Source organism: Solanum pennellii, chromosome 4 (genome assembly GCF_001406875.1).
Source record: "Solanum pennellii chromosome 4, SPENNV200".
NCBI classification, from domain to species: Eukaryota; Viridiplantae; Streptophyta; class Magnoliopsida; order Solanales; family Solanaceae; genus Solanum; species Solanum pennellii.
The window spans coordinates 59,695,285-59,717,822 of NC_028640.1; the positions used below are offsets into that span (position 1 = coordinate 59,695,285).

Below are 22,538 nucleotides of genomic sequence, written 5' to 3' on the forward strand. Positions count from 1 at the left end.
GGGGGGGGGTTGTGAAACTCCTTTAATTTGTTGATGCAAACTGTTTTACTAATTGGTATGTAGTTTTTATAACAAAACTCCATGAAATGTTTTCTCTTGGAAATAATTTACTTAAAAAATGATTTCTATAATACCAACAAACATAAATATAAATATAGAAAATTGATGCAACCGAATTGTATTGAGAGAGAAAATGTGTATTACCATCGATATATTTCCAGCTAAGAACTGTACCAATCTTTCCGATTTCACCCTCATGAATCTCACAATGGTTGATCAGTTTAGGGCTTATGTTGCGTATATGATGAATATTGGTATGAAACATATCATGAATTAAGTGTCCTCCACACCTCACCTCCATTGAAGCAATCAACTTACCTTTCAAACCCATATTTCCTTTTCTTTGGAATCACAATAAGTTGTGAAAAGATAGTGGTGAGAGTATAGTTAAAACTTGTCCCTTTTTTTATATAGATTTTAATTAGTTGTGAAATTCTAGTTTGTACAGAACTCTATCAACCACACATGTCTATATCACATTTTGTTAGTGTGGATCGAGGACTAGCGTTAGTTACAATTAGGTATAAATTTGACTTTCACAATAAAATTTATGTAACCATGCATGCTAATTAATGATGATGAAGATATATTTACGATTACTAAAATATATTCATTTTGTAATCATGATTGACGTTGAATTTAAGGATAACACTAGTTATGAACATTAAGCTTACTATCACCACAACACAATGAATCATGGTTAATGTGAATTTTTTAGTAAACGAAGAGGATCCTAACGAGAAAGAAATCAAGGATTTTATGTATATGACTCTTTGATCAATTTAAAAGCAATTATTTTATCTTTTGGCCAATTTAAATGACATAACTACTTATTTAATTAATTTTATTTATCTAATAGATTAGGTTGTTCCTATATCGAAGCAGTCCAGATAGGGAAGTTATAACTCATATTCATGATAATCCACATGATCTAGTAATTTAGTTTAGATTAACTAACGAGTGAAATGAGTTGTCTAACATGTTTCAACGAAGTTGTGAGAACAAAAAAATAAAGAAGATAACATTTTTATGTGAAATATATCGGCTCAAAAGGTGTAAAGATTCACAACATGTACTCTTACGGAGTTTTACTCCAACTACACTAAATTACTGAGACTCAACTCTTGTCACGATTGGTATCATCAAGTCTCAGCCCACCGGGAGAAACTGGGTTGTCGTTCTTTCCAGCCCAAGGCCCGATGTGTGAATGGGGAGATTGTTGGGTCATTCCACATCGGAAGTGGAAGGGGCTGGTGGTCAATTTATAAGTGTGAGGGAAAGCCTCAACCTTTGAGCTAGCTTTTGGGTTGAGAAGGCCCAAGACCACCCAACATTGGTATCAGATTTAAGATTGCAAATTCTATAGCCTAAGGTATTAACTGTAATTTCTAAACGTAAAATTATGACTTTAAATTACAACTCTTGCAATCATAGGAACTACCTTTAATTCCTAAAATTTAAATATAGGAATGAGACGTTAGCCTCGAGAAAAGGGGTGTAAGCCTCAGGAATCTTTAATTTTCAAATATATTATATAATAAAATAGTACAATGACACAAAAAATATATTAAAAAATATATTAATAGTTTAAAAATTATAAAAATGATTAAAGAAATCCACAGCGAACAAAACTTCTAGCATGATTTGACAAATATAAATAGTGCAACGATACAAATATTATTATGGGATGGAAATCAACTCAAACATATTCACTTTTAAGAAATAAAGTAATAAACGAATAATAATTTCTTAGCAGGATAAGGTACGAATATCCCTAGTCTATGATCGAAATCCTTGAAATACGCTAAACTTAACTAGCAAGAAACACTAAGAAGTTTGGTAAAAAAAAGATATATATATATATATATATATATATATATATATATATGTTTACTACTTCCATTTCTTGAGAAGATTAATGTTCAATTAGATGTGAAACTTATAAAAGAAATGTTTCTCAAACACCCAATTCAAAAGAATTTCTCAACGTGTGTCATTCTTTAATTTTCTGACCAATCAAACAAAGACACGTAAAATAAATCGAAGATTGTGCTAACTAAAAACCATAGTTCACAGTGTTCAAAATGGCCAAAATATTATTTCGACGAAAATGAAAGGACTTACATGAGCTTGGATCATGAACATGCTTTTGAATTGATCAGATGAAATTCGAGCAGACACAATGTCAACTTTANGTGTTGGTATATTTTTAAAGTATTTATTAAATAAGTCATGTTTTTTTAATAGTATGCATTAAAATGAAAAAATTAATATAAATTAATATAATTGATTTATATTTATTTTTAATAGTTTTAAAGAATGGTTATAAAAAAAATAAAATAAGAAAGGTAAGCATAATATTGTAAATTACATAGAGGTGAGTGTTATAGAGTGCAACTAGGGATGTCAAAAATGAACGCAAACAGAGATACTCGCCCATTTGACACCCCTAATTGCAACCTATAAAGATGTCTCTGAAATTATCCCAATTTTTAAAGACGAAAATTAAAAAAAAAAACTTTTATAAGATACTCATAAAATTTGAAACAAAATTATAAAGTACAAAATCAAATCTCTTATTTTTATTGTTAATGATCCACTAGCAAATATTTTTATGGACTGCCAAAAGATCATATTAAATTGTTTTGGTGGCGTCTATAGAGTATAATACAAAAAAAACATGCCTCTAATAATTCAAAGTAACAATAAACTTAAACTAATCTATTTCAGATCTAACAATAATGCTTTTGAATAAGTGAATTAGGTTCTTCAACATTTGCTCACTCAATTTTTCTCAATATGTTGTAAATCTGCAACAAGGCAAACTACCATTTAGCTTGGAAGTTAAGAAAAAGGTAAAATATTTTTCCAGTTTTCTTTTACTATTTCATTTTGGCTCACTTGATAGATCACATCCGTAATCTTAGGGTGGGATACATGGGTGTTTACCATGTGAGCAACTCATGACGTTGAATATATAGTATAGTTGAAAGAATTTATTTTGTGGCGTCTTGAATGATTTCTGATCCTCTAAACTGTTTTTCAATTTTCTTATGTTTGATTGGTAAAAAGTATTATATAATTTTCTCTCAAATAGAAAAATAGATTCCGTAAATAGCATTATACATTAATTTTGTCTAAGATTATATACAAAATAATTTTGAGATAATGATTTCCACTGATTTACCAAATATAGTAAGAAACTCAAATATTTTTCTTCAGATCAAATACACCCATATAAGGTCCAAATTTGTGAAAGAAGATTAAGGTCTCCAATCATGAATCATGATATATAAAGAAGACCTTTTAACATAGTTTATGTAGATATATAGATCTTATGTTGCTGGCACACCATAATAAAAATAGTTTTTAGAGTCAGTAAATATACACATTAATAAAGAATGTTAAATGAGCATTATAGTAAATTTTAATTGGATCCAAATGTTGCTTTATATTTTAGAGATATTTATAAAGAGTGTTGATGTTACTAAAAAAATAGATTTAACGGTATCGTTAATTCATTACCGATAAAGATTATTTTTGGTACGGTGGTTCTACGTACATATAAGATCTTAATATATCCTCCTACACGAAAACACTATAACACATAATGTATTCAATACAGAAAAAATAATATTTTTCAATTTTCTCATATTTAATTGATTAAAATTTAAAAAATATTTCTCTCTATGAAACAAACTTCTCAAAAATGGGAAATGTGACTTTCGTATGGAAAGCAAAGCAAAATCCAAATGGTATCCTCCCCACCTCATCTTCACACACCCTCCTAGACTCTTTTTACGCGGCTTTGAGTAACCTATCGAGTTTGTTCAATATAAAATATTTTTGACATGTTAAAAATAAATCTGGAGCTCGTATAGTAGAGACAGAGCAACAAGTTACGACTTTACTAAAATCTTGTATTTATTTTGAATGTAAATTACTATTCAAAACCTATAAATTCAATATTTAACATTCTTAACTTACTTCTTACCATTACTTTTACTTGTGTTTAAATCTAATTTTTATCCTCATTAAATGTTCACGTGATAGCTGAAACAATATCAATTCTCTGGAAATTGAAGCTTAATTTGGAGGTTAGAGATTAAATTCAGCGTATATAAATGGCAAAAGGAAAGGGGGAAAAAGGAGTAAAAAACAACTCATCGGTATGTCTACCAATACTTTTACCTTCTCAAATTAGTAGTAGTAATTAAGTTGGTTATTTTTGTAGCAATTATTAGTTATACATATTTTTGTAACAATACTAATTGTATGTTTTAGATGGCGATGTTAAAGCCTATTAAATACAGGTTGCATGATGTTAAAAGCAACTAAATTAAGATCAATCAAAACTTTGCTTCCTTTTTAGGCTAAGTCAATAAAACGAGAATAAGTGAAATTATATAGACTGTGTTAAGAACATGCAAATATAAGAATCGAAATAATAGTAAGATATAGCGAGAAAAATTAAGAAGATTGAGAGAATTTTTTTGTATTCTTAGGAGTGTGAGGTATAATGTATAACAAATTAACAATACCAGAGACTAAATGTAGGATTATTTTACCTAGCATTTGGTTATAAGCATTTTGTTAGAGGTATTAGACAGTGTTGGGATTATTTAATTTAGGGAAAAGAGTCAAATATACCCCTAAACATTTGAAAAGGTCTAAATATACCGTCCGTTTAAAGTTTGGTTCACTCATGCCCTCGCCGTCTAACTTTTGGTCCAAATATGCCCTTATGGGCGTTAGTTGACATGTTGGACATATCCAACTCATTTTTCATTTATTTAAATGTCACATGGAATTGTCATATCATTTTGACCTTACCACATGACATTTATATGAAAATGGAAAGATATTTGGACTCATAAATATCTAATCCGACCCATAAATCAACCCACTTTTAAATAAATTATCCAACCGATTTGAAACAATTCTTTTTAATTTTTATTTTTTCGATAAATTCCGAAAATGAGTAATTGATTAATAAATAAATAGGAAGAATATGAAAAAAAATTAAATTTAACGCCAAAAATTCACAAATAATTATATTAACCTTAAAATCAATTTAAACACTTTTTTAAATATTTTTTTTTTGATAAATCTCGAAAATGAGTAATTAATTAATAAAAAATATGAAAAAAATATAATTAACGCCAAAAATTAAAAAGTAAATACATTAAACTTAAATTCAACAATTTCAACATTTTTTTAATTTTTAATTTTTTCGGCAAATCCCAAAAATGAGTTTATTAACAAAAAATATAAAAATTACATAAAAATTCACAAAATAATAAAATAGGAAAATATGAAATAAATAAAAAATAAAAAAGCTGTTGAAATTATTGAATTTAAGGTTACTATATTTATTTGTGAATTTTGACTTAAATTTTTTATTTGTTATCATATTTTCCCCTTTTTATTAATAAATTACTCATTTTCAGGATTTGTCAAAAAAAAATTAAAATAAATTGTAGAATGAAATGTTACTATATTTATTTGTGAACTTTTGGCATTAATCTATATTTTTTTATACTTTTCATATTCTTTTATTAATCAAATCATTCATTTTCGTGATTTAACGAAAAAATAAAAAATTTAAAAAACATATTAAAATGTTAGATTTAAGGTTACTGTATTTATTTGTGAATTTTTTATGTTAATTTTATATTTTTTCACATTTTTCCTATTTTTCATTAATCAATTACTCATTTTCGAGATTTATCGAAAAAATAAAAATTAAACAAAATTATTAAAAATGGGTCGGATAGTAAATTTAAAAGGAGTTGATTTATGGGTTGGATTAGGTTTTTATGAGTCCGAATATCTTTCCATTTTCATATTAATGTCATGTGGTAAGGTCAAGATGACATGGCAATTCCATGTGACATTTAAAGAAATAAAAAAATGAGTTGGATATGTCCAACATGGAAACTAGCGCCCATAAGGGCATATTCGGACCAAAAGTTGAACGGTCAGGGCATGAGAGAACCAAACTTCGAACGGAGGGTATGTCTTTTCGAATAGTTTAGGGGCATATTTCCCTTTTCCCTTTAATTTATCTTACCATGCATGCATTTATAGCTTAGTGAAGGGATAACTTACGTGAAGATAACTTTTTTTATAAATATGGATGGTCTTGTATATTTGTAAGTAACCAAGCAAACCAAAAACAACCTAATAAAAGAGTATTCTTTCATAAACAAGTTCTCCTTTAACTTCCTCTTCTTTAGTTAAATCTTTCGATCTTAGTTAACGATCTTGGGCTAGCAGAAGGGTTCTCCGGTTATACTTTTCTTCTACTATTGTCTACATGGTATCAGAGCCATAGCCGTAGATTGGCTTGCGAGTGTTATTTCAAGATTGGGTTGGTGGTAGATTCAACTAGTTTGCGTAGATGGATTTTGGCGGTCGTGTTAATGGACTGGGGATGGATTTTGTTGAATCAATCCAATTACAAGGTATGGAAGACATGTATGGAATCATACCTTGTGGAAGAGGATTTGTGGGATGTTGTTAATGGGAATGACACAAGTCCTCCGGCTGACAAACTGGAAAATAGCAGTGCATACAAGAAGTGGAAGCAAATTAATGCAAAAGCAGAGTTCATTTTGAAGAGGACAATCCCCTCCGATTGATTTGATCACATTATAAAGTGTAAATCAACTCATAAAATATAGGAGACCCTTGATCGTTTGTTCAACAAAAAAGAATGAAGCCCGGCTGCAAATATTGGAGAATGAATTGGCTAATACTACTCAAGGTAGCCTTTCTATCTCCGAGTACTTTTTGAAGATCAAGAAATTATGTTATGAGATATCTTTATTAAATCCTAAAGAGGCTATTTCTGAAGCACGAATGAGAAGAATAGTCATATGCGGGTTAAAGCCTGAATATATTTCATTTTTCTGTCATTCAAGGATGGACTCAACAACCATCCTTGGAGGAGTTTGAAAATTTGTTGTCGTCACATGAACTACTCACTAAACAGTTGGCTAGTGTATTTGTCAAAGGAGAAGAAAATGCTCTTGTAGCCAACGAGAGGAACTTTAAAGGGAAAGTAGGAGATATGCTACACTCTCGATCCTCAGGTGGACCACGCTCACCTAGAGAGAAGGAAGAGTCTTCTAACTATTATGGTAAGAAGTCTCTTAGATGTTATCGTTATGGCGAAATATGGCATATAAAAAGATACTGCCGAGCCAAGGAGAGCTATATTGCTCAAAAAGTTCAGCATAATATTGGGGAAAGTGTTTAGTAGCTTAGGCTCGAGAAATAGATGTCATGATTTCCATCAATCTTGAAAAAGATTGGATCGAAGATATAGAATATAATATAGTCGATCACTTGGAGTAAAAAGAAGTTGATATTATCGGCATGAAGAAAGAAATTTTTGAGGATGTTCCAAGTGGTGATATGGTAGCTTCCATTGAAGAAATAGAAAAAGAAGATCCTAAACAAGCAATATCTGAAACTACATGTGTTAATGACGACCTTTCCAAAGAAAGCATGGAGGAAAATGTACTGAAAGCGGAAGTATATGGTCAATCATCTGCATTATCAAGATCAACTAATGACTCAGAGCAAATTTTGAAAGCAGATGGAGAAAGTAGAGATCAAACAAAGGAAGAAGATGATATTGAAGTCTTAAAGACAAACGAATAATTTTGAAAGTTCTCAAGCAGCCAAAATATCTATCTATGGGATGATAAGAGAATATGGCAGTGGATCCTATGCTGGTGTTGAGACTTTACAGGAAATTTAGTGTTTCTTTGGATAATATAAGAGAAGCTAAAAGAAAAGGGGAGTTTGAGAACTCAATGAGGAGATAATCCGCACGGATCAACTGGCAATGAAGAATTTCCCTTATTTGAAGAAGGAAGAGGAGTCCAGAAGAAAATGTTGAGATTTTCACCAAGACGTGGCTCAAAGCTTCGTTTGAGTTCTTCCACAACAAGTGTGGGGTGGTTTCCAAAAATCACTTTACGGGGGAGTATAAAAAATAACAAAGTTGATTTTTGGAATACCATAGATTATTCTAGTATTGTTTCTAGAATAGTCTAGTGTAGAATCTAGAATAGTTATTTTCAAGAAATATCTAGATACTCTAGGGTAGAAGATAAAGATCATTAGAATTTTCTTTGTAGAAGTATCTAGAAGAATTTCTAGTTACATCCATGTACAAGTATAAATATGGATGGTCTTGTACATTTGTAAGTAACCAAGCAAAACAAAAACAACCTAATAAAAAAGTGTTCTTCCATAAACAAATTCTCTTTTCTAGCTTCCTCTTCTTTAGTTGAATTTTCCGATCTTAGTTAACGGTCTTGGGCTAGCGAAGAGCTCTCCGATTATACTTTTCTTCTGCTATTCTCTACATTTTTGTGTTTTACAAGTAAAGATGAGAAGTTTTTTTCTTTCTTGCATGAGGGAGGTTACTTAAATTGCATAAAGTTATGGATATTAGAACAAAAAGCCTATTGTGCGACCTAAAATTTGGCTTTGGGCTAAGAAATGTAGTGATACTGGAGGGAGTGGATCACTTGACAAACACAAGCTTCCTCATATATAATTGATATATCACTAGGTACTCGTGGAGTTGGTATCAATTTGTTAACAACACATGAATAGAGACATTACCGCATCTGATTAAGTTAATGCAGCGTCCAATTAGTCTAATCCTAATTAATTAGTTTACTCGTCATGCACTCTCGTATTTCATCACATATATATAAATAGTCCTTCACTTAGTGAAATATATTTGGGAAGTACAGGACTAGCTTTTACTTTTAAGTGGGGGAACACTTCAAAAAATTTGTGTCACTATGCAACCATTTAGAACTTTTGAAACTTATTTTGACCATGCAATCAGGGCAAGTTGCGGTCAACGTTTTGGCAAGACCCTGTGACTTACTAAGTCAATGGTTAATAACTCTTTTACCTATATATAAACCAACACTTTGATAGAAATCATACTCGAAAAGGGAAATTTGAATGTCTTGTTCTTTCAGTTATATATTAGAGTATCTGTCTCTTAGTAAACAGTCCTGCCATGTTTCTTCCTCACACTCTTCAACATTGTTAAAGAAAAAAGATAAGGTTCAGCAGAAGCTTTTTTCATTCACCACAAATTGCATAAGGCATAGATATATATATTGTTGAATGCCTTGAATCGGACCCGTTATAGCAAAATGAACGGGGGTCTTGCTGCCCGGTCAGCGAGTCGGGGGGTCCAGGGGGCGACGCGACTGTTGTTGTATTGGGCCCTTAATTATCTGTCAATTCTGTATTTTGGACCCAAGCCTGTTAGGGCGTAGCTTAGCAATATATATAGACGCTATGGCAAACCCTATTCTGTATATTCTGTTCTTGCCTCTCCATAATAAAACTGCTCCCCCTCTTCCCCATGGACGTAGCCAATTTATTGGTGAACCACGTAAATCTGTGTGGCTTGTTTTTCGCGTTTATATTTTCTCGTATTATCTTGAATTCCACATAACATATATATGGAACTTTTCTTACAAGACTTATTCCAAAAAACAAGGGTGCTATCATTCCTTTAGGAAAAGCCTTGGTTATGATGCTTGCAATCAGCTTATATGAGCTGCAATTAACAAGTTTAAGTTTGCCATCCTTCTCTGCTTGTCCTATAGCATGAAACATCATTTTTATATGCTTGGTACAACCATGTTGCACTGGATTTTTCCATAGATATTGCTTACTTGTTGTCAACGTTAATGACAGTAGCTTCAATGTCATTTTGCTCCAGATCACGAGAATCTTTATTAACCATAGAGACTGATTAGTTGCACCAATAGCAGCCAATTGAAGGATGTATCTTATGCAGCAATAGTGGAAAGCCTGATGTATGCTCAAGTCTATACCGAACCTGATTTGACATTTGTTGATAGGATGCTCTATAGATACCAAATCAATCTTGGACAAGAGCATTAATTAGATAGTTGCAAAGGAAGTCATGTGAAGGAACTAAAAGAGTACAAATTGACCTTCTAATTTTTGTGGATGTGAGAATTTCATATCACGATTGTTGATTGTCGACTCCAATACAAGGCCTATATAAATTCATTGTGATAATTCGGTTGCAGTATTCTCCACAAAGAATGATAAGTGTGGTATGTAGTCAAAGTAAACACATATTGGAGATCAAGTTCATTATGGTCTAGGAGAAAGTTAGGGCTATTGTACTATCTCTATTGTTCACATTGTTGGAATGTATACGTTCACTTATATAGATGGGACTAGGTCCTCTATACAGAAATAGCAGCAATAAAGAACAAATACAGAAAGTAAAGATTGACAAGCAACTTTATGTGGAAACCTCCTTGCTCAATGGAAGAAACCACGACCTATTCACAACAGGACTTTTCAAATTGCTTCCACTAATCTTTAACAAGCAAAAGTACAAGTCGGTTACAACAAGAGATTACCCTGCTAATCTCCCTACTAAGTAATATTTTTTATCACTTTGTTGAGCCTGAGTAGATACAACACTGCTCTTTATACTAATCCTACCTGATTAATATAGACTTGAAGTAAGAACCTAAGTTACCCGTAACCTAGTCTTTACAATGATTCACCCAGGTTTGAAATGTTTCTTTCACATTGAAACGGATCCTACAATATAAGAATAATTACAAGCACACAAATGCAGCAAGTACAAAAGTAATGAAAGCACTTCTATCAGTTCCCTTGTTGTTCTTGAAGCTTGAAAATATCTCACTTTGAATGAATGAGTAAATGAGTTGCTATTTGTTTGATTCATACCATGAAGAGTTATTACCCATCAAACAAACAACCTCGTCACTTCTGATTGGTGAAGTACTCCACCAATTCACCAATTTCCTGACGCAGATTGCTTTTACAGCTGTCCAGCACTTCAACAGTTGTCCAGCATTTTGACAACTGGACGAGTTCTTCATACTCTGCAGAAAACCGGGTACCTGCACTTGTGAGAAGATCATCAAAACACCTAGAAGAAATAAGCTCTTATCAATTTCCCCCTTTTTGATGATGACAAACAACTTGCATAACTCCTCACACGAGTAAGTGCACATTCATTCGGAACACAACTATGTTCAACTATGTTTTCTCTCAATCGTTAGCCTGTACATAACACAACAAACATACACACTTCCCCCCCCCCCTGTTGACATCATTGAAAAGGAGAGACAGTAAACATATGCAAATTAGAACACCATCCAGACAAGAGAATCCAGGGCAATAGGCCACACAAAATATGCATATGAAGGTACAAAGAGATAATAAGAACACGCATAAATAGGACAGTTGAACGAAAAAGCACCAATCATATATTCTAGCCACTTAATTAAGTCAAAAACACCAAGCCACAAGAATTGAGTACATAAGAGTAGAAAGAAACAACAAGGCACATTTAGGAGGGGGAATGGGGTCGAAGGTGCGCATAAGCAAAAACATCCGCCCATTTGCATCCTCATGAAATTTGATGAGTTACTTATTGAGAGTCTGAATTTTCTCACTAAGTGAGGCATTCTTGGTTAGCAACAGTGCATTCTCAGCCCTTAACTTTCTTAGCGCCTCTTCATTATATTGATTGGTAAGATCATTCATCTCTCGTTTGAGAGTTGCCTTCTATTTAAAAACCATTGCAACTTGAGATTTTCTCTCAGCCTGGCCTTCTGTACACTCACACTCTAGTAGAATGGAATCATTTAGTGGTACCTAGTACTCCGATTCCTAACGGTACTTCAAAGTGGTTAAACATAAAGTTCAGAAGATACCCATAGGGAATGCCATGCTTTGTTTTTTTTCTTGTCATGACCATGTGCATGTGTTCAAGCATGAGGGCAGAAAGGATTATCTCTTCAAGATTAACAAGTTTCTCCATGCAAAACAAATCTGTCGTAGATGCTACAGTGTGTTTCTCTGTTCTAGGCAGTAGCACTTTGTTGACGAATTCAAATGTCAACTAATACTCACCTTTGAGATACTTCTTAGGCAATCCAGCATGTTTAAGCTCACTTCATTTTGTGGCAATCTTGGTTAAATCTTTACATTTATTTCACCCTTCGATAGAACAAATCCTGCCACAGGTGCCCTAGAATTATTCCCAAAATTTCATCATTCAAACCGATTTCAGCTTCTTTGATTGTAGTCTTAATTCCCGCATCTTCAAGTAACTCTATTTTGTAGTGAAACTAACGCACCTCAGGTTCATACAGTATAGGAAAGGTTCAAACAAGTGACTCCACTCTTGAATGGTAATTACATCAACCAGTGCAACCATTCCAAATTTTGTTAAAATGTCAGTGGCGAACACCCTACCATTTAGCACTTTTGGGGGTTCCATTTTGTTTATTATCTCTCTCTCTCTTGTCATCTCTGGTTCTTCACTCTCATTCTAAGGACCAGGTCCCTTTAAGGGTAGGGTATTCATATTCTCCCTTACTCGCACCCTTTTTGTTGGAGATTTTCTTTTTGGCAATTTATACCTTTTTGCAGAGGATTTGCTCGCTATCTTTTGACTCCCTTTGGATTTTACTCTTTCCTCCTCTGCTTCCCTGTGTCATTTCTCCACATATACTTAGTGATGTCCTTATAATGAGTAAAATTTGCTTCCATGGCACTACCCAACACTTTTTGAGTAACACTTCCTGTATCATATCTTTTCTTATTTTTTTTCAAATGATCTTTAACTAGTTTTCCCTTCCTTCCTCTCATCTTCACTATCTGCACGTGTAAGATCAGCATTTATAGGAGCACTTATGACAGTGTCTACTTCATGGACTTCAACTTTTGAAGTTTTTACTCCTATCATACCTCTAATGCTCTATTTTAACGACATTTAATCTTCTTACTCCCCATCAGTATCCACATCAAAAGACTTCAGAGTTTGGTCAAAGATAGGTTGACTCCTTGGAGGGACTTGCTCCGACGATCTGAACACATCACTTAGTAGAGAAGGTTGAGGGTCTTATCTAGGTGAAGCAAAACTTTTAATAGCCACCAATTCTGCCCCTACTATTAGGATACACGATTTCGGACCTCTTCATTCAGGCAAGTATCCTCAAAAAGACTTTTAGACATTGTAGAAGAGATTGTCATTGATGCACCGTCGGCATCTTCAGATAATGGTTCATCACAAGGTTTTGCCACCGACTGTGCCTCAGAGGTTTGAGAACCTCCCTTGGTTTAACCTAGAGTAGGAGAACAAGGTAATGCACCCTCGGATTGAAAAGCTGAAACTTTCCCAATAGTAGTCTCAAGGATGTCAGACACATCCTTAGTACCAAAAACTGGAGTCGTAGGTGACTCTTTTAGAACAGGAGCATAAAAATTGAATGAACTAGGATTTTTGATTTCTTGGGAGATTGGAACTTTAGAAGAAGATTCGGAGTTAGGCATGTTGAAGAGAAAGAGAAGAACACTGGAAACCTTAGCAATTTAATTTAGAAGGCTTCCCCAAAAAAGAATTTTGAGAAGATCTATAAGAAGATTTGAAGAAAATGTTCTATTTAAAATGAAGAAAGGCATCGGGTTCCCAATAGTGGCGACGTTTCATTTTAAAAATGAAAAGACCTCAGAAATCTGTGATTAAATCATCTCTTCATCTATACACACCATGAGTATATACCTGCATTAAGATACAAGTGATAAATTCTCAAGTGACCAGTATTTAAATAAGCATAGATATCCGCCCTTCTAAACATAGTCAAGTAAGGAGTTTCTTGTGTAAGCTTGATTAGGGATTATGTAATCTTGTGCATACCCAATCTCATTCTATTTTTAACAACGAATTCTTTGCTAAGGGGATTTCTAAAGATATCTTCTAGCTGGTCTTCAGCTTTGCAAAAGTTCATCTCCACATTCTCTTTTTCAACATTATCCCTCAAGAAGTGGCGTCTTACATCTATGTGCTTAGTTCTCTTGTATTGCACTGGATCTTTTGCCATGTTCATTGCGCTAGTATTGTCGCATATGAGAGGAATTGTATCAGTGAAGACATCAAAGTCCTTTAGTAGCTCCTTGATCCATAGAAGTTGTGTACAACGTGATGCATCCACAACATATTCAGCCTCTGATGTGGACAAGGCTACTGAATTCTATTTTTTCATTCCCTAGGAGATCAATGTTGATACCAAAAATTGTGCCATGTCTGATGTTCTCTTACAATCAACCAAAAAATCTGCATAATCGGCATCAGCATAACCAGTTAGATCAAAAGAATAACATGTTGGGTAAAAGAGGACCATGTCCCTTGTTCCTTTAATATATCTCAGAATTCGTTAGGCTGCCTTCAAATGTGACTCCTTTGGTGCTGCTTGGAACCTTGCACATAGGCACACACTAAAAACTATGTCAAGATGGTAGCAGTAAGGTATAGGAGTGATGTAATAATTCTTCTATACATAATGTGATTTACTTCCATATCATTTTCATCTTTATCGAGTCTCAAACTTGTAATCATAAAAGTGTCCCATACCTTTGTCTCCACAGGATTGAACTTCTTGAGTAGCTCGTCGATATATTTCTCTTGACATATTGAGGTACCCTATGTTGTCGATTTAATTTGCAAGTTAAAAAGTTTGTGAGCTCACCCATCGTGCTCATTTCAAACTCACTACTCATTATTTCAGAAAACTCTTTGGACAGTAAGTTTGAGGTAGCTTCAAAAATGATGTCATCTACATAGACCTACACAATCAACAAATCTTTACCTTTAAATTTTAAGGACAAGGTATTATAAATTTTACCTCTCTTGAACTCATTTTCGAGGAGGAACTTTGACAGATTTTCATACTAAGCTCTAGGAGCTTGTTTTAATCCATACAAAGCTTTGTCCAATTTCAGCACATGATTGGGCAATTCTGCATCTTCAAAGCCTGGGGGATATTTGACATATACTTATTCTTTCAAATTTCCATTCAAGAAGGCACCCTTGAAGTCCATTGACATAGCTTTAATTCTTTGTTGGCAGCAAATGCAATCAAGATTTGATAGCTTCCATTTTGGCAACAGGAGCAAAGGTCTCATCATAATCAATCCCCTCCTCTTGATTCTATCATTGCACAACTAGTCTTGACTTTTTTCTAGTAATAATCTCATGCTCATCAAGTTTGTTTCTTAACACCCACCGTGTCCCTATAATGGTTCAGTCAATTGTCTGGGAACCGGTGCTACACTTTACTTTTCAAACTGATGAAGCTCTTCTTGCATAGACATCACCCAATTTGTATCCTTTAGAGTTTCTTTGATGTTATTTGGTTCAATGGATAATATAAACGTTGAATATGTAACCAGATTTCGTGATTTTGACCTAGTTTGAATTCCTGAATCACGCAGAGAAATTAGATTGTCCAATAGACGTGAGGATTGATGCTTCCATCCTGACTTTCTGGTTATTTCCTCTTCTCTGTCAGCATTAGAATCACCTTCATCTTCTACAAGATCTTGAGACACAATTTATTGTGATAAGTTAGGGGGACCAGGTTCTTCTGAGAGTTCTGCATTTTTTTCTTTATTTCTTTGATCCTCCCTTTTGCCTTTTATTAGCTCCCCGCCAATTATCTTCAATGTTCTCAGCGCTTATTTCTAACTCATCGAACTTAACATGCACACTTTCTTCAACACAAAGAGTTTTTTTGTTGAACATATTGTGTGTCTTTCTTGTAGATGAGTACCCAACGAAAAAACCTTCATTACTTCTGGCATCAAACTTCCCTAGGTCGTATTTCCCATTGTTCAACACAAAGCACTTGCACTCAAACGGCTTAAGATGAGCAATTGAGGGCTTTTTATCATTTAACAGCTCATAAGGTATCTTTTTTTATCAGAGATCTGTTAAGGCGCCTATTTGTCATGTAAGAGGTTGTGTTGACTGCCTCAGCTATGAAATTCATAGCATGTTTTGAGTCAATCACCATAGTCCTGGAAATTTCCACCAATGCTCTATTCTTTCTTTTAATAACCCCATTTTGCTGAGGAGTTCTAGGTGTTGAGAAGTTATGGTTTATGTCATATTCAGCGCAGAATTCTTCAATCTGAAAGTTCTCAAACTCTGTCCCATGATCAGATTTGATTTTCCCGATTATGCATTTTAGTTTCTGTTGACACCCAATTTTGACTTCGACTAAATACGTATTTTAAAATTTACTTAAAGTTTTGAAGTTTTAGTCGATTTTTCTCAAAAATTTATATATTTTAGTATCATTTACTTTATAACATTATTATAAATATTATTATATTTTAAATTTTTTTAATGAGTTTCAAATGTTAAAATTTAAATTATTTTCAATTATATAAAAATTTTAATATATGTAGTATTTTAATTAAATAGTAATTCCTACACTTTCCTTAAATTTTAAATTCTAGCCTATTCTATCATAATTTCTTTCAATTCCAGCTACTCCAATTAAATTTTTATTACAATCATAGCCTCTCTTTCATTTCAATTCTAGTCATTTTAATTGCTATTGTAGCCATTCCATATTCAATCCAATCTGATTTCAATACATCTCATCTTTTAATCTCATCCNTATGTAGTAGTTTAGTTAAATAGTATTTCCTACACTTTCCTTCAATTTTAAATTCTCGCCTATTCTATCATAATTTCTTTCAAATCTAGCTACTGCAATTATATTTTTATTACAATCATAGCCTCTCTTTCATTTCAATTCTAGCCATTTTAATTGCAATTGTAGCCATTCCATATTCAATCCAATTTGATTTCAACGCATCTCATCTTTTAATCTCATCCATCTATTTTATTAATCGAATCCTAGCCCTTCATTTCAAATTAGATCAACGGTTGTGATTAAATCTCTTATTTTCTCAACACCAAAAGACCCCAAAACCTAAAATTCCAACTCTCTTCTCCCTCCCTCTCCTTGGCAGCCGCCAGCCCTCCTCTCTCTTCCTCCCTTCTCCCGTCGCTCCTCCTCCTCCTTCTCCTCCCTCTTCTCCTCCCTTCTCTCTTTTCTCTGGCAGCGAGCAGCTCCACCGGCGAGCTGCCAGGCGACAAGCAACAACCAGTAGCCATGGCGAGCAGCATCAGCAGCCGTGATCAGCGAGGAGTCAGCAGCAGTCGCCGGCGAGAACCCCTGCGCCCGGCCAGCAGCTGCAAAGAGGAGGCAAACGACCATCTCTCTCTCCTCTGTTTTCTCCCCTCCTTCCTCCCCTTCTCCCTCTCTCCAACTCGTTCTCTTCCTCCCCTTCTCCTCCCTTCTCTCTTTTCAGCCGCTCCCCCTCTCTTTCCCTCTTATTGTTCCTTCCGTTTCCCTCTTCTCTCTCCCTTTTCCAAGACGCCAACCTCCCTCCTCTCCCATCGCTCTCTTCTCCTCGTTGCCTCCCTCTCGTCGCTCTCGCAAATGGCGAGCAGCCGCTCCGACGCACGCAGCAGCAGCAAACAGCCACCAGCAGCGATGAAGTAGCAGTCGCCAGCAAAGTTATAACCAGCCGCCGCCTCCTCTTCATCTCACTCAGCCTCTCGTTTCATTTTTTTTTTCTTTCTCCCTTCTATTTTGCAGGACCATCAGCAACACGAGGCCGACAGTTAGCGGTCAGCTCCAACCGTTGATTTCGTTCAGCAGTCACGAGCTACCAGCAGTAGCAGCAACCGTCGAGGAGGAACAACGCATTCCAGCAACCATTTCAAAGTTTTATGCATATGAAAGACGGATCTTTCAACAGATCCGTCCAGGTAAATGTTATTCTGTTTATTTCAACACTTTGTTCTTGGTTTTAAAGTTTGCGATTTATTTCACTATCGTAATATACTTTCTTTTGAGAAGCAAGTCTAGGTTGTGATTTCTCTATCTAAATTAGAACTCACTTGTTTCTATGGTGGTCTTTGCATTAAGATTTTTTAGTCAAAATTCATGTTATGGTATGTTCAAATCCATGCCTGTGAGTTTCATTTTTTTGATTATTGATGTATTTACATGATTCTATATACGGACTTCATCTTAATCGCTCCTTAAAAAAAAGGGTAAATATATCATCCTTAATAACCCTTTAATTGTTGATTTGAATATCTTAGCTGTGAATTAGTCTTACTGTTATTCTTGCTTTACTTGTGCTTAAATTGACATGATTTGATGGTATATTTATGGCAGGTCTTTGAATTAACAGGTAAGTTGTTAAATTTTTTTTTCTTCTTTCTTTTTATTTTGGTAATTGGATTTGATTGATTTAGGTAATAAATAAATAAAATAAATGTGTCTATAATTTGGTTCTTCTTTATTTAAGGAAAAAATATATTACTCTTCATATTTTTATTTTACTTGCTTAAATTTGGTAAAAAATAATTAATTTGCTGATTTAGCTATACCCTTTATAATAAGGAAAACAATATATTTAATTGATTACTTTAAATATTTCTTTTACTTATTTGTTTCCCCCTCTTTGCTATATAAATAAGACCCCCTCCCTTCATTATTTCATCAACTCATACACTCATTCACAAGTTCTCTCATCACTCTTCCTTCTCTCATTGCTCTCTTGCTACTCTCACAATACATTAAGATTCCGGTAAACATTCAAGTGTTCTTCTTCGCTATTTTGCTATTTTTCTTTTGTTCGAGTAAAGGTTGGATAAACTTGTTTTCATTGCTACCATTCCTAATCTACTTAACCGGTTTGTATTCGGAATTAGTATTTACATTATTTTTTTTGTATTCGTACATTTGTGTGAGTTCATTGCTCTATTCCTTTGTTATGTATAAGTTGTTAAACAATTGCATATTGTCTCACCTTGACTAATAAATGTGATTACCTGTGTAGTAATTTGAGTGCTTCGACAGGTTTCAAACTTGAAGTTCAAGTTGAAGATTAGCCATGAAGAAAGAGTTAGTTGTTTATTTGAATCTATATTTTTTTTTCTTATTTTATTGGAATGTTGTAACATTTGTATAACTCTAAAGCTCATATATATAAATTTATTTGGGGGATCGTCTAGGGGAAGGGGATTTACATGCTACTTGTTCATTGTAATTTTTTTTTAAAAAGTTAGAAATCATGCCTATAGGCTTATCTTTAACCATCTAGAATTATTGTTTGTAGGTGTTATAATCTAACCAATTTTCAATTTGCTTGACGCTTTTGTTAATAAGTCTTAAAAAAAATAACTAGATTCCACTAATTTTTGAATGTTAAAATCAAATCGTAATAATTTAGTAGGCTGATTAGGTGTTTTAAAAATGTTATAACTTTTTTAGCATTGTCTTGTCACGTAGAAACCATGCCTAAGGATTAAACTGTTCATACCATTTAGATTTACAAAATCATGCATATATGTGTTACTCTGTTTTCTTTTTTTTGAACACCTAGAAATCATGTCTATAGGCTTGTAAATAAACTTTTAGCATATCCATAATAAAAAATAAAATTTGTTGTGCATATTTGTGCCCTCCCCCTAAAATTAGTTAATATTATTTAATTAGTTATCTTATTTGTCCCCTTAAAAATTTCCGCATTTATGATGCAATATGTGTTGTTTTCTTAAAATAATAGTGATAATAAATTAAAATCATTTCATGCATTTAACAAACTACTTGGCTTTTGAATATTTCATATCAAAATCTTTGCATTTAATAAATTTACTACATTAATGTTCTATTATTTTTTTCTTCTTACAAAGTTTTGCAATATTTTTTTTAAAAAAAAAGAGTCATTATTCAATCATCCTTTAAAACTTTGGATTGATTATGACATTATTTATTTTGAAAATAAATTATAAGCACTATCTCCTAACCTATCGTTAGTGGGAAAGCCAAAGGAACTACGAGGTCTAGTTCCAATTTTTAAACCCGACGCGTCCCCGGAAGTACCACCTACCCATGAATTTCAAAAGAAATTATGTGTATTTATATGTAAATATTTATGTGCCTATATGCAAACTAAATCTTTTAAATCATTTTCAAAAATATAAACTATTGTTTTTTTTAAGACCGACCTCAAATCAAAATTGTTTCTATGGTGGAGGAGCGCGATCAACAATATCGTGGCATCATCCCTATAAAGAAACAAACATTTGTTTTAAATAAAAAAATTTATATTCAAAACTTGCTCAATTTTCAAAACTTTACTTTCGCACATATTAATTGCTTAATATTTGCAAATTTTGTTTATAACATAGTCTCATATGCTTAAATAAAAATAAAACTTGATTGTTTATTTATTGCTATCAATTAATCTTGCATGCTCAAATTAATAAAAAATAAAAATAGGCCTAATTGTATATATTTGTTATCACTTAGCAAGCTTAAATAAATTAATAAATGAAGTGACCTTAATTGCTACTTGTAACCTCCACATAGATTGCATGAGATACGGCCGGGACCCACATTTGTGGACCTCGAGGGATGCCTAACACCTTCCCCTCGAGGTAATTTGAACCCTTACCCTAATCTCTGGCTCGTTGACCTTAGTTAGACTTAGTTAGGTTAGATAGGTGCCCTAACGCGCCTTAATTCGCTAGGTGGCGACTCCAAACTCGAAATCCCAAAAGATTTGTTAGGTCGTGCACAAAACCCGTTTTCTGCGAAAATGGGGCGCGACAGAATGGCGACTCCGCTGGGGATATTAGGCTCTTACCATTACGTGTTAATTGCATATTTATGTGGGGTTTACTTCATTTTTGGTAATTTCATTATTTGTTAGGTGCTTACCATGTTTAGTTTATTGCCTTATTTACTGTCTTCACTCCGTGTTCCACCCTTTCCCTTTTCCTTAATTGTTTATTACCATGTTTCACCTCTTCCCTTTTTCCTTATTTGCTTACATGTTTAATCTCGTATCCTCTTTCCTTATTTGCGTGATTTTAATATTTTGATATGTTTAAATTTCTTTATTCATCCATGCTTATTTATCTATTTATTGTTTATAAACTGTCTATATGTTACTGCTTTCCAATTTAAATGCTAAATGTTTATTGCTTTGATAATTGGCATTCCGCTCATACTTCCCCCAATTGGGACCCTCTTCCTTTTTTTATTTTGTTCTCGTGATGTTGTGCCTTTGCACCTCTCACAACTACTCCATCTTATTCAAATACCCATTATAGAGAGTCGGCATATGCGTGGACGTAGCGGATAGTTTTACTACCGCGAAGCCACGAGCCTCTCGCATAGAATCCCTTTCAAGTCCGTGTCAAGCCAACTCTTAGAAGTCCTGGTTAAGTCATACATGCTGCATAAGCCCTAGGTGGTTTGACCCTTGGTGTCAATCCACATAATTAGTAGCCACCCTCTCGTCTAAAGGGCCCCAACACCCTTAGACAAATTGCATATTTATGTGTCAACGTGATCATAATAATTAAATCAAGCCAACGTTGTCAAAATGGAGTTTAGAGGTCGTTTGTTACTTTGTTTGCAGAGTCATGGCTCACCCTCACTTTCCCAACACGCAAATGGTGGTCAAAGTTAATCCCATTTTAAAGACTTGGTGGAAAGATATTCAAAAAAATCGAGAGTTAGAAGCAAATGAACTGTTAAGCGGCCTCACTGCTTTGATCTCCCGAGAGTCAGATCGTCACTTAATCAAAGCATTGTTGAAATTCTGGGACACTGAGAGGTTAGTCTTCAAATTCAAGGATTTTGAGCTAACCCCAACAACCAAAGAAGTTGGAGGATTCATGGGTCTCGCATACAAAGAGCTGGAAATGATTGTTGCACACAAGTCAAGTCCAAGATCTTTTCTGAAGCAAATGGGCATGTGTCATAATCCAAGTCTACTTTGTCTGAAAGAAGGTTAGATTTCTTTAGAGTTCTTATATTCACGCTTTGGGGATGAGGAAGGTCATCAAAAATTTCATAGAGAATTTGCTTTCTCTTCTGCAAAATGGGAAAGATATCGTCTTAATGCATTCGCCATCGCCCTATTAGGCTCATTGGTTTTTCCTAGAGAAAGAGGAAAGATCCACACCGGCTTGTGTTACGTGGTTCGTATGTTGGCTCGAGGTGGGAAGACCTTGGTCCCCATGATACTTGCAGAAATTCTAAGAGCTTTGACTGCATGCACCAAAGGCAAAAGATACTTTGAGGGGTGCAACTTTCTACTGCAACTTTGGGCCGTCGAACATTTCTACCAAAGAGGTAATAAAGTAGACATTGTTAGAGGGACTATGGGGAACAAAATTATCAACCATCGCCTAAGGATGAAATATTTTATCTCCCCTGTGGGAACGGAGGACTGGTTCACATACCTAAAGGAGCGCTCAGCCGTTGAAATCCAATGGAAGTATTATTGGTTGAAGCCACGACGTGCCATCATAAGAGGAAATGAACTTTACTTCATTGAGCTTATCGGTTTGAATGGTGTGCAACCATACACACCACTTCGAGTCCTTCGACAATTCGGACAGATCCAAATGATACCTCTGCGATCCCACATGAGCCACTATGGATATGACTTTGGATCAGAATTACCGCAAGTGAACACTATACTGCGAATATGGAAGAATGTGATAACTATCG

At 34.0% G+C, this 22,538-nt stretch overlaps 1 protein-coding gene across 1 annotated transcript in view; it reads right to left on the minus strand.

The window, feature by feature from the left end:
• The window catches only part of LOC107017414 (MLP-like protein 34), a 1,696-nt gene extending 1,256 nt beyond the window's left edge, over positions 1–440 (minus strand). Inside the window, exon 1 of the mRNA XM_015217651.2 lies at positions 205–440. Coding sequence (XP_015073137.1) covers positions 205–391 — 187 coding nt within the window. The 5' untranslated portion in view covers positions 392–440. The remainder of the gene's footprint in view (positions 1–204) is intronic.
• Positions 441–22,538: the final 22,098 nt, after the last annotated feature.